The 16671-nt window shown below is 40.2% G+C and overlaps 3 protein-coding genes across 7 annotated transcripts; 2 read left to right on the forward strand and 1 right to left on the reverse strand.

The window, feature by feature from the left end:
* Positions 1–257: 257 nt before the first annotated feature.
* LOC103709651 (oxidoreductase) lies at positions 258–4112 on the forward strand. 2 transcript variants are annotated; one of them, XM_017843450.5, is made up of 8 exons: positions 275–535; positions 643–703; positions 810–848; positions 1934–1982; positions 2975–3087; positions 3200–3446; positions 3541–3587; positions 3806–4112. In XM_017843450.5, exons 3-8 carry the CDS (start codon positions 822–824, stop codon positions 3980–3982), a joined length of 660 nt encoding a protein of 219 aa, XP_017698939.3. In that variant the 5' UTR covers positions 275–535; positions 643–703; positions 810–821; the 3' UTR covers positions 3983–4112. The 2 variants fall into 2 exon arrangements, with proteins under 2 accessions (XP_008793325.3, XP_017698939.3); XM_008795103.5 differs by lacking the exon at positions 1934–1982 and having other exon boundaries at positions 258–535.
* Positions 4113–7369: 3257 nt separating this feature from the next.
* Positions 7370–9690, forward strand: LOC103709650 (E3 ubiquitin-protein ligase SIRP1). Of its 4 annotated transcripts, none has more exons than XM_008795100.6 (2): positions 7370–7668; positions 8496–9690. In XM_008795100.6, the coding sequence occupies exon 2, from the start codon at positions 8532–8534 to the stop codon at positions 9549–9551; it is 1020 nt and encodes a 339-aa protein (XP_008793322.3). In that variant the 5' UTR covers positions 7370–7668; positions 8496–8531; the 3' UTR covers positions 9552–9690. The 4 variants fall into 4 exon arrangements, with proteins under 4 accessions (XP_008793322.3, XP_008793323.3, XP_008793324.3 ...); XM_008795101.5 differs by having other exon boundaries at positions 7513–7668; positions 8500–9690; XM_008795102.6 differs by lacking the exon at positions 7370–7668 and adding an exon at positions 7707–8002.
* Positions 9691–11696: 2006 nt separating this feature from the next.
* On the reverse strand, positions 11697–15899 carry LOC103709649 (pyruvate kinase, cytosolic isozyme). The gene is made up of 3 exons (XM_008795099.6): positions 15024–15899; positions 12885–13346; positions 11697–12794 (listed from the first exon to the last, which is right to left on the reverse strand). The coding sequence occupies exons 1-3, from the start codon at positions 15243–15245 to the stop codon at positions 11979–11981; spliced, it is 1500 nt and encodes a 499-aa protein (XP_008793321.3). The 5' UTR covers positions 15246–15899; the 3' UTR covers positions 11697–11978.
* Between the last annotated feature and the right edge of the window lie 772 nt (positions 15900–16671).

Consider the following 16671-nt stretch of genomic DNA (forward strand, 5'->3'; position numbering starts at 1 on the left):
ACTGATATTTATATCTTTTCTGTGCTAATAAGAATCCCAAATGCAATGATTAACGAATCGTGAATGGTGAATGGTGAATCGGGAATCGTGAAGGAGCTGTTTAATCGCGCATCGGACTGGACAACTGTAGCTACGACCAGGAAGCGTGTCGGTCTAATTCGTACCTTTCTCGGCCTTTCAGCTAAAATCGAGGGCGGTATCTGTTGCTATCGGTGACAAGTGGGCGGCCCACCATGATATTAAATTAATTTCCTGTGGGGTGGGGTGGTCGCCCATCCGTTGCACAGCCGCACTCCTGCCAAATCCCAAGTCTAAATTTTCTTATCATATGCACTCAAAAAAAAAAAAAAAAAACACTAAAAAATTTCTTGATCGTATGTAAACCCTAAACAGAACTCCATTGATAGACCACAAGATGGAAGGGAAAGAAGAAAAGAGGTTGCAGCTGGACGACTTCATTGTGGGGACTCTACCCACTCTTTATTACATCCCCAACTTCATCACAGAATCTGAGCAAGCCCAGCTTCTCCACCATGTAACATGTCTTCCTTCTTTGTATTTTTCCTAGGTTTCTATTCTCCTATCCTCTTTTTTCCCTGTGGGATTTTTTTTTTTTTTGATGTGGATATGGTATTTTCATAGATTTATGAGGGGCCAGCATCGAGATGGAAGTACTTGAAGAACAGGAGATTACAGAATTGGGGTACTTGTCTTTTGTGTTTCTTTATTTCTGCCGCCCAGAAGCTGAGATTATATATATGCTCGTTGCCTGACTTAATGGTTCGTCTGCTTGTTTTTGTTGATGGTAGGTGGTGTGGTGCATGAGAAGGGCCTTCTGCCACAGGAATGTGAGTGGGAACTGTTTCCCTTATATATAATGTAGATATGATGAAATTATTGATTTTATCGCGTTCTTTTCTCTATGGTTGAAACTTCCTGGTTATTCAATCACTGGCTCCACTTACCGTAATTTGACTGTAAAATCAATTGTTATATATTTTGTTAGTTCAGTGAAGCTTGGGGAATGGAGAAAGGTATTTGTTTCTAGGAGTGGACATTTATTGCAGTGAAGCTGTTTGTAGAATTGACCCAATGTCATTGATTGGATGATTCTTCTCTTGGTGTGTTTTGCATCTACTCAGGATGCTTATACAAGAATACTGGATTGGGGTCTTTCCATCTGCGCACACTATTTCATTGCAATTGGTCGAAAATTAGCTGGTGTAGGCTTTTAATTCAGAGATTTAAGAGGTCATGTGCTTGATGATTTTAAAGGAACACAAGCTGAGTTGCCACTGCTCCCCTTTGTTACTTGTGGCACTTCTTATAATTGATGGATGCATTGTTGCAAGTCTTATTAGAGTATTGAAGTGCCTAGCGTTAATACAGCTGGCTCCTTTAAAGCACTACTGTGCTAGGTCGTGACATGATATTTGACATTAAAATTGTCATCTCTTATAGTTTCAGTTAGAGGCTGAGAATATAACGGCTGTCGCATTGCCACTTTATTAGTCTTGGATTTAACATTCGCTTGTGCTGCAATCATGAGCCAGTTGAGAATACTTGAGGCATGAATGACAAGATAAAAGATTCATCATGTTAAACTAAGTATGGTGCTGGATCAGGGGAAGAATGAAACAATCTAAACCGTTCTGTGATCATTAACTGGATGACTGTATCTTATTCGGCTAAACAGAATTTTATCTTGGTCTGTTGCTTCTTCACTTGTTGAATACTTGAAGCACAGTCTGACCATTCAGTTGGCTGATCTTTTTGTGGGTCATTTTTTTGGAGTCTATATATTTTTAGGTTTATATTTTTAATGTAAATCTTAAATACTTAGTTTTATCATAAGTTTAAAATCATGCTTTTTGCTTGTGCAATTTTGAAGCCTTTTGCTATATAAAATTATTAACTTAACTTCATCTTCCAGAAATTCGCTATCAATCTGCCTCAACATTTTCATCACTTCATAGGCCCATGTGAGTACACACTCTTTTAATGCCAAAAATTAAAATTCTAAAATTCACCAAATTTATAGTTTCTTTGCAAAATCTTTAAGTGACTCTCAGCAGCTTGTGGCAATCATGTACCATATTGAAAATCTTTAATTGCAACATCATACTACGGTGCATGTCAGAGTCATAGTAAGAAATCTCTGTGGTTTTTTTCAGAAATCTCATGATGTTTTCTGAGACTTGGCAAAAAGGATTGGAACCCAAGAACTACTGAAAAATAATTTAGTTTCTTCATTACAGAAATATAACTAAAATAGATTCAATATAGTTCTGTATATTTGAAAAACTCTCAAAATGTTCCTTTGCTGAAAAGGCCTATGAACAAGATCTGTTACTATGGTTAGAACAGCAGAGTGGTGCAGTATAGTTTCATAGCTATCATATGCTAAAATGCTTATGCAGTTCCATCGATTTATGAGGTGTTTGTTTTTCAAGTTAGTTACAATGGGAAGTTGCATGGCCTGAAGTCAGGTTGGGTCTTAGCTTGGATGGTTTGGTTTCTTTGTAACTCATTCAGCTGGGTTCGGTCTGCTCAGGTTTGGCTGGGACAGGGCAGGTTGGGTCAATTTGGTTCCAGTCAGGTTTGGATGATTTAGGCCCATTGAAAACCTCATTCCTAAAGTTTCCTACTTCGCCAAGCTTGAATTTGACTCCACCTTCTCAAATTCAATATGATAAAGTTGAGGGATTTTCGAAGTTTTCATTTTGGACAATTAAAACAAATAACAAGATGTGACACTACCAATAAATTTCACTTAAGTGCCCTGAGTTATGATAAACAAATGTTCCCTTTCCATAGATTTTTAGTGTGTATGTCGATTATGTAAGCTAATTACAGCTCATGCTTTTGAAGGACCTTTGTAGCTTCAGGTATGATGTCATGTGGTTTGCAGTCTGTATCCTACTTTCTCAACCTTTTTTTCCCTTTTCTTTTTTTTGCTTTTTTTTTTTTGCAGTGCCTCCCTGGCTTACAAAGATTACTCAAAGAATATGTCAACAAACAGGGTTGTTTCCATCACCAATAAACCATGTGCTCATCAATGAATACCTTCCTGATCAAGGGATCATGGTTTGTATCCAGACTTTAAACTCTCTTCTTGCTGCATTTTTCAGGCCTTGTTTCTTGTTTTCATTAGCATCTGGCTAATAATGGGAGCATTTACATCTATCCTGCTATCCAGCTTCACCAAGACGGCCCTGCCTATTTCCCCGTTGTGGCAATTTTATCTCTGGAATCGCCTGTTATGATTGATTTTATTGCCCATCCAAGATTGAGAGAAGATTCTGCTACTTGTACAGTTGCAGCTAAAGCTGAGACAAATGGCTCATTGGGTGAGTCATTATGCAGACCAGATGTTCACTGTGATCCGTGCTCTCTTCTACTAATGCCTTGTAGTTTACTGATATTCAAAGATCAGGCTTATACAGGTGAAAACTGAAAAAACAATTTGATAGTTTTAATGAGAGGTTGAGTAAGAATTTCTTTTCCAAAATCTAAATGTTTCTTATTGCCTCTATTCAGATTACCTTCATGGCATCCAAGATTCTGAATTGTGCAGTTTTGACAAGGTAACTAATCTCAGAATAGATATCATGCGAACATCGATTTTGAGGATATTAAGCTTGTGACATTTTGCAGGAATAGCAAGCCACTCTTGATTAAATTATATCTGTCGCTTCTGTTATAAATATATTTTTACTGAAAGAGGTCAACTTGTACAGCATGTACTAATTAAACTCTATTTTTCCTTTCTTTCCTCCCATTTTCCCTTGTTTTGTTAACTCAGGTTCTGAACATTTCAGAAGTTAAGAAACTTCAAGCGCAGGAGCTGACTTGTGACCCTGTAGTAGCAGAAGACTCCAATGGTACCGGACAAAGTAGCATCTTCCGTAGAACTTCAAAGAGAGTCTCACTGACATGTCGTTTGGTGCCGAAAGTTCACAAGAATCTTTTCAAATTCTAAAACAATTCATGTGAAATATGATTTGAACCTTTAATATCAATTGAATTGCAAGTTTTTCTGAATTGGAGAGCGATAAATTGTTTTTCTCAAAGAAATATAATAAGTAGCCGGTTATCATGGCTATCAATAACCTGCATTTCACCACTGTGATAATCTCCTGCATTCTATCATATGGTCTTAAATAGGAATGAGCATATAGGCCAAGGATGAGGAGAATTTTCTTGGCAGAAGTCTACAAGTCAGATCCATGAAGAAATGAAGTTGGGGCTGATTTGGCAACACGGTATTCAATCACCCACAGCGTATTACACCAATTCTCATGAGTTACAACTAATTCTCTCATGCTATGTGGCAGGATGAACTTTTTATGTGCAAGAATTGCCTCCTACCATTACTCCAGCAACAAATAGCTAAGGCGAAGTTGTCGCACGCAATTGACTATTTTGGTTGCTGCACTCAGCTTATGGAGTGAAGGCCACCTGCAGAGGGGCTGTGGAATAAGCAAGCCATTCATGAGCAGCTTTATGTGCTCAGAAAGCTTGACAAGGGCTTGCTCAATTAGCAAACCAAATATGCACTCATTTTGCTGGTTTTTAAGCTAAAAATCTGAATATATGATTAATAAGACATACATCATTCTAGTTATTGTTTGTGAATAAAAAATTAATTTTACAATCGTTTGATGTATGTTCTCAACCATTAGATTGAAATATAATCATGCAATTTAGCTCATGCCAATCTTCTACTGGGTTTAGGTCAGTTTTAATTGAGCAGCACTTGAACAGAGGTCATATTTAGTATGACTCAGAGCTTGAAGATAGCCTACTTCTATAGACTATTCCCAGCACTCTCATACTTCTACTTGACGCAATGAATCTATCCTCCACATGAAAAGGAGCTGGACTTGGCGTGAGCCAAACCATAGCTACCCAAAACCTGCCTTATAAGAAACCTAATCCTGCCCACCCTGTTTATCGATATCTAGCTCTGTATGATTTTAGAGGTTGCAAAATCTGACTCGAACCCACTAATGTGGCTCCAAAATATCAGGTTTGGTTTGATTCCTTAACAACCTAACAAAATTCTCGAATTTTGTTTTCTGATCAGGTTCGGTTTGACTCGGACCCAAACCCAACTAACTAGGCAAATGATGGAATAGAGACCAGTTGTGCATCTGAACCAATGTGCTGAAAGCTAAATGAGTTCTCAAATTGTAATATTTCATGCATCGGGCAGGTTATATGCTAGTTATATAATAAAGCTTTTGTGGTGGAAGTCTCGAATTATAATAATATCTCAAGTTATATGCTAGTTATATGATAAAGCTTTTTGTGGTTGATGTCTCCCTTCCAACTCCATCCACATGTATAGATGAGGCAGAAATGTGACATGGTCCCACCTTTCATACACAAGGGGCCCCACTGCCAACTCATGCCCAGTCTCCCCTCTATGGAAACCAGTAAGCACTAACCACCCGTTAATCACGAAACAATTAAGCTAAACCATGGTTATCTGATCTGCAATCTGTCCTAAATAAGAAAACAGACCATGCTTATCCTCTCATTCACAAACCTCCGGCGTTGCCGAGACCATCTCTTCCTATGCCTCAACAAACCTTACCTCCAATGTAGAGCCGAGCGAGTCCTTCCTCTGCCTCTCCTTCTCAACCTCTTATCACTCCACTTCTCTCTCCCCATTCCGTCGATTCTTGCGGCAATTCGGATATGCACGGAAATTGCACTAAATCTTAGCCAACAGCTTTCATCAAATTTTAGGGCTAGAAATCGTACTAAATCTTTTAGGGGCAATTATTATGCAAGGAAAACTGGGTTGGGCAACAGCAAGGCAACTCATTGCAAGCCTTTGCTTTTGTACCAAGTGCAAATGGCATATTGCAAAGGCAAATCCATGCCTATTTAGATAGATCTCAGCTTTTCTTTTTAGTGATGTCAATGATGATGTTTCATATTAACAAATCCATCTTTTAGTGCTTCCTTTCCATATCTGGAATTTGGGACCTGTGTACTTGATTATTTGGACATGTAATTAATTTCAGATACCTCTGGATTCATTTTGGCCAATGTGGAGAGGAAATATGATCAGCGAGCAGTTAGAATAACCGCGACAAGGCTTCCTGATTCCTAGAATCTATTGTCGATAAAATTAGCCACAAATCATATCCTTCCCATATATGAAAATGAAGAGAGCACTCACTTAACTACCAAGAGGTCATCATCACTATCTGCCATTTTATCTTCTTGAGGGTGAGCACCAAGGTGCATCTCGTGTGAGCAACATGCATGGAAGCCGAGGATAGCCGAATTGAATACAAGAAAGGATAACGATGTCTATACTTAACGCAGTACAGTATTTTAGAGTCGACACTTTACGTAGGCCATCATATTCTCCAGGATGAGACTTGGAAACCATTCTCATGGTATTATCACTATAGCGGTCTTTTGAGGCTGTTATAGAAGACATCACCATCGCTCTCTCTCTCTCTCTCTCTCTCTCTCTCTGGACAGTACCGTAGGCGTTTGCCATCCACTAGTTCCTCAACAGCCACAGAAATCATAACGAGCAGCATCTTTCTTTTATTCCTGTTCACGACTCGGCCTTGTTGCTGGTTTCTCTTTGGCTGGGCTTGACGACTTCTTCTGGGGATTCTAGCAAACACCTCCGGCCCCACTCCGAGTTGGGCTGCCTGGATCCACAAAGCCCCACCGGTCAACTTGCAGCATCCCGTGATTTGTAGCTCGCATCGTATGATTGTTTTGGTTGCGTCATTATCATGCGGGCGGTCATCTCTATGCTCCGCTTCAGCTCTTTGGGTTTTTATTTATTTGGCGGCTCAGAAGCGTTCGCCGATGCAAACTCTATTACTTGTGAATATTATTATACAACTACTTACGAAGTTCTTTAATGCTCCAATTTTTCAGTTAATCTAAGCTTTAAGATATTTTTCAGTGAATATATTCGCCAATCCTTTTGTTCTGGAATCTTTTACAAATCAGGCACAATAGCAATCTTTTTTCTCTATTTTCATAGAGAGTTCGAGATGCATTTTCAAATAATTGAACTTTGAACCTCATGCTGATAAGAAAAAAAAAAGTTGGTCTAGTCATGTTTTGTCATATTTTTATTCTCATTTGTGTAGTTCAAATCATATCCATCACACATACAAACATACTCTTACTTTTTACAGTTAATGGATTAGTATTACTTGAAGCAAATAGCTTGTGAGGTGATGCATGATCATGTACGTATGACCCTACGAAGATTTGACAAATGACTTTGATCGCAGCAAGCTGGAAATTTCTCAAATATTGGAATAATTTCAGTACATAATTTTAAGCCATGATCCTAATAAATGACTTGGCTTTTTTTTTGGGTAGAAATGGCTTAGCTATTTTAAAACAATGAAGAGAGAGGGTGGGTGGGCTGCTGTCCGGTGCAAGAGAGCGAAATCCCACCACCAACCACGCTGCTCAGAAAAGTAATACTAAAGATTAAAATTAGCAAAAAAAACAGATGGAGAATTTAATATAAAATAAAATAATCGGAAAGCCGAACCCCTTGGAGGAAATTAAAGCGGGGGAGGATCGTTGAGTCGTTCTCTCCCGATACCTTCCACCCCCCCTTTGCGTCTCTTCTACCATTCAAAGCCTGCCCAAAGTTCCTCGAAGGTAACTTTTTTAATCCAAGATTAATGCATTTGTTCGAGAAAAGATCGAGGGAATTGATTTAAGATTGCGTTTCTGATTCTTCTTCTATGGCCGATTTCTGGTGGTTTGAGGAGATGAGATTTTTCTCGGTCCTTCTGGATTCTTCTGCTGTGGCCTCTTCTGGGTGGGGAAATTTAAATCAATGCTCACCTGTTTGGGGTTTGAATGAATCTCCAAAATTATTGATTTTGTTGGTAGAAAAGTCCGAAAAATTCAATTTTGATCAGAGTTTTGTATGGTTTTGGCTGCGATTTTTGAGAATTTGTTCGTGGCTAAGAGGAGTCCTTTTTAGCTGGTATTTTCTGTTCTCCTCTTTCATTGAGAGAATGATTTTATTTCTGCTGGTGTTTTATTATCCGAGAGTCATGTGGGTCTTCTTTTTCTTTTTCCGGCGTTACTCTCATGGATTTGAAAGAAAGGAATATCCTTTATGAGAGATTTTTGGCTATGGTGTTGTAAAAAGAGTTTGTTTTGTTGATTTTCAATGGATTTCATGAAAAGATCTACCATTTCTCTCCCTGAAGGATCTGTTTTAAATTATCTATCCTTCGGCAAGAAGAAATATGGAAACTAAGACTCATTTCAAGATTTCCAATTTCTTCGCCAGTCGAAGACCTGATTTTCCTATATATTTTTCTGATGGAAGAAAATAATAGATTCTTTGCATGAAGACTTGGTGGCAAGTTGAGCTGAATTTTTGCCTAAACTTTGCTTAATTTCTTGCTCCTTATAAGTTTTTTTTTTGTCCCTTTGCTTGTTGGATTCATTGCATTTTTTGGTCTTGGAAGCCAGACAAGAAGGTTGAAGAGAAGGGCAGGAAGACGATGGACGAGGCTCTGGTTGCTAGATACTGGTGCCACATGTGCTCACAGATGGTAAATCCTGTGATGGAGGTGGAGATCAAATGCCCCCATTGTAATAATGGATTTGTAGAAGAAATGGATGGTGGGGGAGACTTGGATGCCGCCGATCTGGGCTCTGACCGATCCCTCTCTCTTTGGGCTCCAGTCTTGCTTGGAATGATGAGCAGGGGCTCCCGACGCCGAAGGCTTCAAAGGGAAGAAGAAGAGGATGACTCTGGTCCGCATCGTTACTCAGAATCCCTTCGTCGAAGGAGGAGGAGCTTGGCCATCCTACAGCTGCTGCAAGCCCTCCGGGAAACAAACAGATCAGAGTCTGATAATTCTGAGGGTGAGAGGGAGACGGAAAGGGTTAGAGAAAGGGAGAGGGAGCGTGTGATCCTAATCAATCCTTTCAACCAGGCTATAATTCTCCAAGGATCCTTCGATGCAGGCGAAACTCAGAGACAGAATTCGAACAGCAACAGCTTTGGTGCTTCTTTCGAAGACTACTTTCTTGGGCCTGGCCTGGATCTTTTGTTGCAGCATTTGGCAGAGAATGATCCTAACAGATATGGATCACCGCCTGCTCAGAAAGAGGCAATTGATGCAATGCCCACTGTAAAAATTGTGGAAGCCATGAGCTGCTCCGTCTGTTTGGAAGACTTTGAAATAGGTGGAGAGGCTAGGGAGATGCCTTGTAAACATAAATTCCATTGCGGGTGTATACTACCATGGCTGGAGCTCCACAGCTCGTGCCCAGTTTGTAGGTTTCAGATGCCAGCAGATGAGTCGAAGGATTCAAATGGAGGTGGTAACAGCAATAGGGTGGAGGGTGGTAGTGGGGATGGTGGTGATGCGGGTAATGGAGGGAATGGGAGGAGATTCTGGTTGCCAGTGCCTTGGCCTTTCAATGGGCTGTTCTCCTTATCAGGGTCCCAGAGCAGTGGGAATTCTTCTTCGGCACCGCCGTCATCGTCCACCCCCGATAGTAACTCAGCCTAATATGAACTGAAGATAGCTGTTTTATGCTTCTCTTGTTCTGCTTCTTTGGGTGTAATACTAGTGTAATAATGTTTCATTTACTGAATCTGGATCCTGGAAGTATAAATTCTGAGCCCCTTCTCTTCTTTGTTTTTTTTCACATTCTTTCCTTCTTGTGTCTCTGAAGAGTTTGTGTCCAATGAATTTAGCTGCATCAACTGGAATTTCTGATGTCTGCTTACCTTTTGGGGTAAATGAGTCTTTAACTTCTACCTTTCCAGAATTTATGAAGTATAAGTTGGAGAAGATAAAACCAATTTATGTTGAAGATGATGATCAATACTAACCATCCAGACCCACTGAGATTTCTATTTCCTCATTATCTCAAAGTTTACTTTCCATTGATTTTCTTCGGAATTTGTGCTCAAGCAATGATTTCATATTTTATCAGTACCCTGTACTATTTCATTTGCACCAAAATTTTGGTAGTCTTCTTGATTATTTGTGCAATTCTTGTAATCATTGATCAGTGGCCTACTCTCTCACCTTCACTAGGATCCGGTGGAATCTTCATTTTTCCTGTAATGCATCTTTCAAGATTCATATTGATAGTGATACTTTTGATAGTCTCTGGTAAGAGCTGGAATATATTTTGCTGCTCGAGTTAATCTTCTTGATTCTTGGCACAGATTTTTTGTTACATTAATTGGTAACTCAAACCTTCTTACTTGAGACCTATTAGTTGCCACCTCTACACCATTCAACAAGGACTCAAATGGAACAGATGATTGAAGATCAATTATGATGTCTTTCTCCTGACTATAATTGGTATGGTTCTCATGAAGTGGTTGCATAATTGTGCCAGTGAAGTCTTTGTGAATCACAGTCCATTTTAGCAGGCTTTGGATTTCGCTATATTTTAGATTACAAAGTTTCTTGAACAAGGATGCCTTTTGCTTTAATTCTGGAAATACATCCTTTGGTTGTTGAGCATGCAGAATTGTGTGCACCAAAATATGGTTTTGCTCATCTTCTGTTATACGTAAGTCGGTGGGGCAATTGATAGTGCTGTTAGGGCCATAGGTACAGTACAGCCATTGCTAGGTGAAAACAGGTAGAGGTGTGCTTCTTTATATCTGAGGACACGTTTCCTATCTGTAGCTGAGAAACAGCTGGTCTGCAAAGTCTATACATCATCATCTAAACATGAATCATATGGAGTTGGATCTACACTATAGATTCTGCTTCTAAGAACTATTTCTGAATGATAACACTTATCATTCATAGCTTTCGAATAATAGATAGTCTTTTAATGCAACATATGATCTGATCAGATTATCAATCTTCTTTTAGTCAAGCAAGCTCCTCAGTGTCCGCATGAATGCTGGTATAGACATTTGGGAGTATATGAACATTTCACTGATATGCCTAAACCATTTAGTTGCAGAAACTTTCTGCTAAATGATAATAGATGATATACTTTATTTAGTGGTGGTGAATTCAATGTCTAAAGCAAATAATTGATTTGGTGGTGCTCGATAGCACGGTGTTATTTTGCAATTGCAAAACATGATTTGCTTCATGCTTCTGATGTGCAATATGGAAGTTGGCACTTGGCTAAGATATTACCAAGACATTCTTAAACACTTATAGTTATGTATCCCTTTGTCCTGTTTTGAATGCATAATCCTTTTATGTATATATTTCTTCTGAAGAAAAGCAAAAGCTGCATTGTTAAATTTCCTTAGGAGATGAGGATAAAACTGTTAGCACTGGCTCTCCATCTTACTTGGTATGTCCTCCATTTTCTGATCAGTCCTGAATATTAGAACTACTCATCCAAGTGCATTGCAGTTGAATCCCTGGAAGTCCAAACCATCCGATCACCACAAATGGTTCGAGCACTTGGCCAAACGAACGCTAGAAGTTTGATAAAATAAATTGATCTCAGTGCTCTCTCTCTCTATGAAATAGCCTCTCGAGAACCAGCAAGATACTAACTTCTGTAAAATCCAGTGAGCCCGAGATTTAGCTGAAGCACCTTCGAATCAGAATCTTAACTTGAGCTACTCAACAATTTAGTATATCGAGTTCTACAATATCTAGAGAGCACAAGATATAGATGAAGAAAATTCAGTTAATATCATGACATAACCCACTCAACAATTGTCCTGAAATATAAACTTCAAATATATAGGCAACCAAATAAACGGAAATAACATTCTCACAATAGAACCTCCCCTAAACCAAAATCCTTATTCGTTCATATCACCTTCATCAGGAAGAAAATCTGTATCCTAGCTAAAGCAACAAAATTTTGCAGTTCCCCCCATGCGAGGCAAAACAACTGCAATCTCCATAGAATTAACACGAGAAAAGAAAAAACAGGAAACATGGACCCTCAAGCAAAATTGTCCCTGCAAAAGTTTCTTCTCAATTATCATTCATTTACTCCTTAACTGTCAAGATCTTAATCACGGATGCAACACCAATCCGATGCAAGGCCACTACAGATTCTCCTGCTTTGCAGAGACCCATGCTCTTTGCGTGCTGAATCGCAAATTCCAATGCTTCTTCAGTGGACTCTGTGTCGGAGGCCTTTGCAGTTGCAGCACTCAATACCGGAATCAATCCTCTAAAGATCAGGCTGTGCCTTGCAGGAGCCTCATCACTGCAGGACCAATCAAAAGAATCTGTCTTCAACTCAGGAACCACGACTGACAATATCGGCATCGCGGGCCTGTACTTGGCAACCAGCTTTGCTGTGCTTCCTCCCCTGGTCAGGACCAGGATTAGTGATGCTTTAGCAGAGTTGGCTGTTTGGACTGCTGAGGATGCAAGGCTTTCTAACGGGCTCATTGGTACTGGCGCTGCTGCCATGATACCTTTGAAAACAGCCCCATGATCCAAGTATGATTCTGCTTCCAAGCAAATCTTGGCCATAGTCTGAACTGCTAATTCTGGGTAAGCCCCAGCAGCTGTCTCTCCACTAAGCATCACGCAGTCGGTGCCATCAAGAACTGCATTGGCCACATCAGTAGCTTCTGCTCGGGTAGGACGGGGAGACTTGATCATGGATTCCAACATCTGGGTTGCTGTCACAACAGGCTTCCCTTGCATGTTGCACTTGAAAATCATCACCTTTTGAGCATAGAAGATTTTCTCAATTGGAATTTCCATTCCCAAATCTCCTCGTGCCACCATGAAAGCATCCGAATTTGCAAGTATATCATCAAAATTTGCCACCCCTTCTTGATTCTCAACCTGCAAGTATTTATAGTGAATATAAAAACTCCAGACCATGCATACTATTGTATAATTTTTTCATACAATAATTTAGACAGTTTAACAAACCTTTGCCATCAGCATAATTGACTTTGCACGCTCTCCAAGCAGCTTTCTGACCTCCACAAGATCAGAACCTTTGCGTACAAAGGATAAAGCGATCATGTCAATCTTATTAGGGATGCCCCATTGCAGGATATCTTCCTTATCCTTCTCCGTTAGTGTAGGAAGATCCACAATGACTCCTGGAAGATTGACATTTTTCCTTTCACCAAGAACAGCTGAATTCTCGCATCGACAGCGAACCACGCCTGCTTCCTTATCACAAGAAAGCACTGTAAGTGTGATCGTCCCATCAGAACAGAGTATGACACTATCTGGCTTCAAATCCTCTGCTAACTTTTTGTAGCTCATCGATATCATGTTCTCATCACCCTTTATGCTGTAATCTGTGGAGACAGTGATCTCTTGACCCTTCTGAAGATGGATTGGCTTGCCATCTTTTAAAAATCCAGTTCGGATCTCTGGACCCTGAAATATACAGATCAGAATCTTGTAAGGAGTGGTACTAGCATTTTCTAAAGCAACAAAGACATGATGATTGAAAATCCGGTAGCTTACAACATCAATGAGCTCTTCATATCAGTGCATAAAATTGACCGAACTATAGGAATCATATGCTCGTTAAGAGGTCACCTAAAAATCAGTCAGTAATTTGATATCATATTTATCAACTGCACTTTTTTCTTTGAGTTCCAGCTAGACTTGCATCGCCCCCTTGGCAAAGTTCCTCAAGTTAATCCCTGACACTGACATCAATTTCTTCCCTCATTTTATACCCATTCCTACTACAGAAGCCAAAACCATAACAACTTCTAGATTATGTCGTAATGTATATAACTGACACAAAGCAGAGACTCCATAAGAACTTGTTATATCTGAAATTATGTTAATGCCATCTCCTTATTTGGAACTTGTTATATCTGAAATTATCTTAGCGCCATCTCCTAATCTAGAACTGTAACTTACGACATAACCATGCTATCTAAATACAAAAACAAACAGCATAGTGTAAACCCCGATCCGATCAGAAACTGAAAGACAGCCTTACATAAGCTATTTTGCCTAAATCCAGTTCGGTAAATATGGGCAAGTTTTTCCCCCTCAAATCAAACACACATGAACAGACGAAAATAAAGAATAAGAAGTGAACTGCATTTAGGACGATCCTATTAAGAACCAGAAGGAAATAAAAGATAGAGCATCATATCATCAACTGTAAGTTAGATGGGATGGAGTCCGGCAGGGGGGTGGTGGCGACTCATCAAAGATACACAAATCAAAGAAAGTTGTGCTATCGACAAGTGCAATATCCTAATAAACATAAACACCAAAAAAAAATCACCTCCTAAACCAAATATAGCATACAAATAGCTGAAGGTAGTGGCACATGCAAGCCAATCAGACAGTTGATATACAGTGGCCTCCAGAGACACCTCAGGGATCAGATGAAACCATATTTGCATGAAAATAGCAGTTAAGAAAAACCCAAAGAGTTCATAAGGAAATGAAAATCATCGATCTTGCATAGTTCATCGATAGAACAGCATGCAAGACAGCATTACTGATTCCACCGGCTACTCAAAAATAGAAATCACAAATGCTTGATATGAATTAAATAATGGCAGAGAAACAGCAAAGATACCAAAGTAAACGCAAGGGTCACGCTACAATGATACAAGAAGAGCTGCGGGTATCATATCTTGGCATGAAAATAAAAAGTTAACAAGAAATCAAAGTAAATGAGGGTTGATGATGAGAGAAAACTCGATGCATAACAAACTATAGCATTCCTAGGAGTAATAAAAATTAAGTTTTGGAACCATATTAAGAAGCTTGATACGATTTTAAAACTAGAACTAATCCATTTATCAATAAATACAGAAATGAAAAACGACAAAGAAGATATAAAAGACGATACTTTAAATGAAAAAAAAAAGCATTAGAACAGTCAAAGCATATTAGCAGGGCACGATTTAGCATAAAACCCATATGAATAGTTCAAAATTATAACGCAATCAAATCTATAAATCGGAAAGCAAAAAAAATCCAAAACAGAAACAGGAAAGTTCCAAAAAAAGTTCCCGCCCCATGAGGTCCCCACCCATATCGACAATCCGACACAAAGGGACGGATCAAAGGCCTTACCTTGGTGTCAAGCATGACGGCGCATGGTATACCGGTGTTTTCCATCGCAGCCCGGAGGTTATCTAGGGTTTCCTGGTGGTAGGCGTGGGATCCATGCGAGAAGTTGAAGCGGGCCACGTTCATCCCCGCCCTCAAAAGCTTCTCGATCATCGGCACCGATCTCGACGCCGGGCCCAGCGTGCACACGATCTTCGTCTTCGGCCTCCTCCTCACCTCCGCCATTCCTCCCTTCGAGCAAGAAGACCGAGAAAAACCCAAGAAATAGAGATCGATCCGGCAGAAGAAGGAGAGGAAGAGGACAAATGCGTCTCTTTTCCTCTCGCTCCCCCTCCTGTTTTCCAGCAGCGGTAGATGGGAAGAAACGCAGCCGCGAGCGACGAAAGAACCGAGGTCGCCTTTTATCGGTGGGGGTTGGGCATATGCTTCTCCGGCGGAGCAGCGTGGGGAATCATTGGATTGGGAACTGGGGCGGTGAAAACCATGGGAGCCGTGGGTTTTGGAGGAAACAGTGGATGATGGGGTGGATTTGGAGAGACGGCATTCGCTTCTGCAGCGCAGCGCGAATTAGCGGAGAGAAAGGGGGGCGAATGGAACATTCCGTGGACCGGACCGGCGGATTTGCAATGCCTCTGTCCTTTTTTGCATGCCTCTGTCCTTTTTTGCATGCCTCTATCCTTTTTGCGTCTAATTATTATAGGACTTGGCATCCTCTCTCATATCAATCACATGCGCTGTGCGCAGAAGAAATACAAGGGAGATGGGGCTATCATGACTTGAATCTTGGATTCATTGGATACCAAATGAGCTATTTAAATTTAATTGTGAGAGAGAGAGAGAGAGAGAGAGCGCGAGTCGGTTTGGGGCTTAGTTTTGCTTATCATTTTTCAATTGTTCTAAAGAAATATACCTTCTGTGGCACATTGCATGCCCATAGATGCCCGAGATGCATGATACATGCTAACATAGGAAATGGTTTGGCTTGCCAAAAATTGCAAGTACACATGCGAGGTTTGCGGAACCATTCTGAATTGTCCACTTTGGAGTGCTCTGAGTTGTACCGGTGGCGGATCGAGACGGTTCTACCATGGATACCGAAACGATTCGCCGGAGTAGAAGAAGAGAAAAAGAGAGAGAGTGGAGAAGGGAGGGAGAGTGAGAAGAAGCAAGAGAGGCCAGCTGGCGAAGGCCGGAGAGCCTCTGCGTCTCCCCTGCCTCCGTCGGTCGGCCTCGACCGTTCTCTCTTTCCTCCTCTTTCTCCTCCCTCGCTCTCTCTCTCTCTCTCTTTTCTTCCCTCATTCTCCCTCTTGTCCGCCATAAAAGTTGTGTCGATACGGACCCTACATGATATGATACGGGTCCATACCAACTCGTTTCACCGGATAACTAGTATGATGTTCGGTACTGATTTTGCAGTTCTTGGTTACACATGGACAACAAAGTGTAGAACTTGCTGCTTTAAATGTTACAAAGTGTAGAACTTTGTTAAAACTGAACTACGCAAAGTACATTGTATCTTTATTGTCCTCATATTAGCTTGATATGTGCATCTCACTATGTATTTAATTATGCATCGTTATTTGTAAAACTTCTGTGTATTATTTGTAAAATATTGATGCAAAGACTAACATGATATGACCCATATATTTTT

Source organism: Phoenix dactylifera, chromosome 17, assembly GCF_051530095.1.
Source record: "Phoenix dactylifera cultivar Ajwa chromosome 17, Ajwa_hap1_PhDact_Kaust_v1.1, whole genome shotgun sequence".
Taxonomy (NCBI): Eukaryota; Viridiplantae; Streptophyta; class Magnoliopsida; order Arecales; family Arecaceae; genus Phoenix; species Phoenix dactylifera.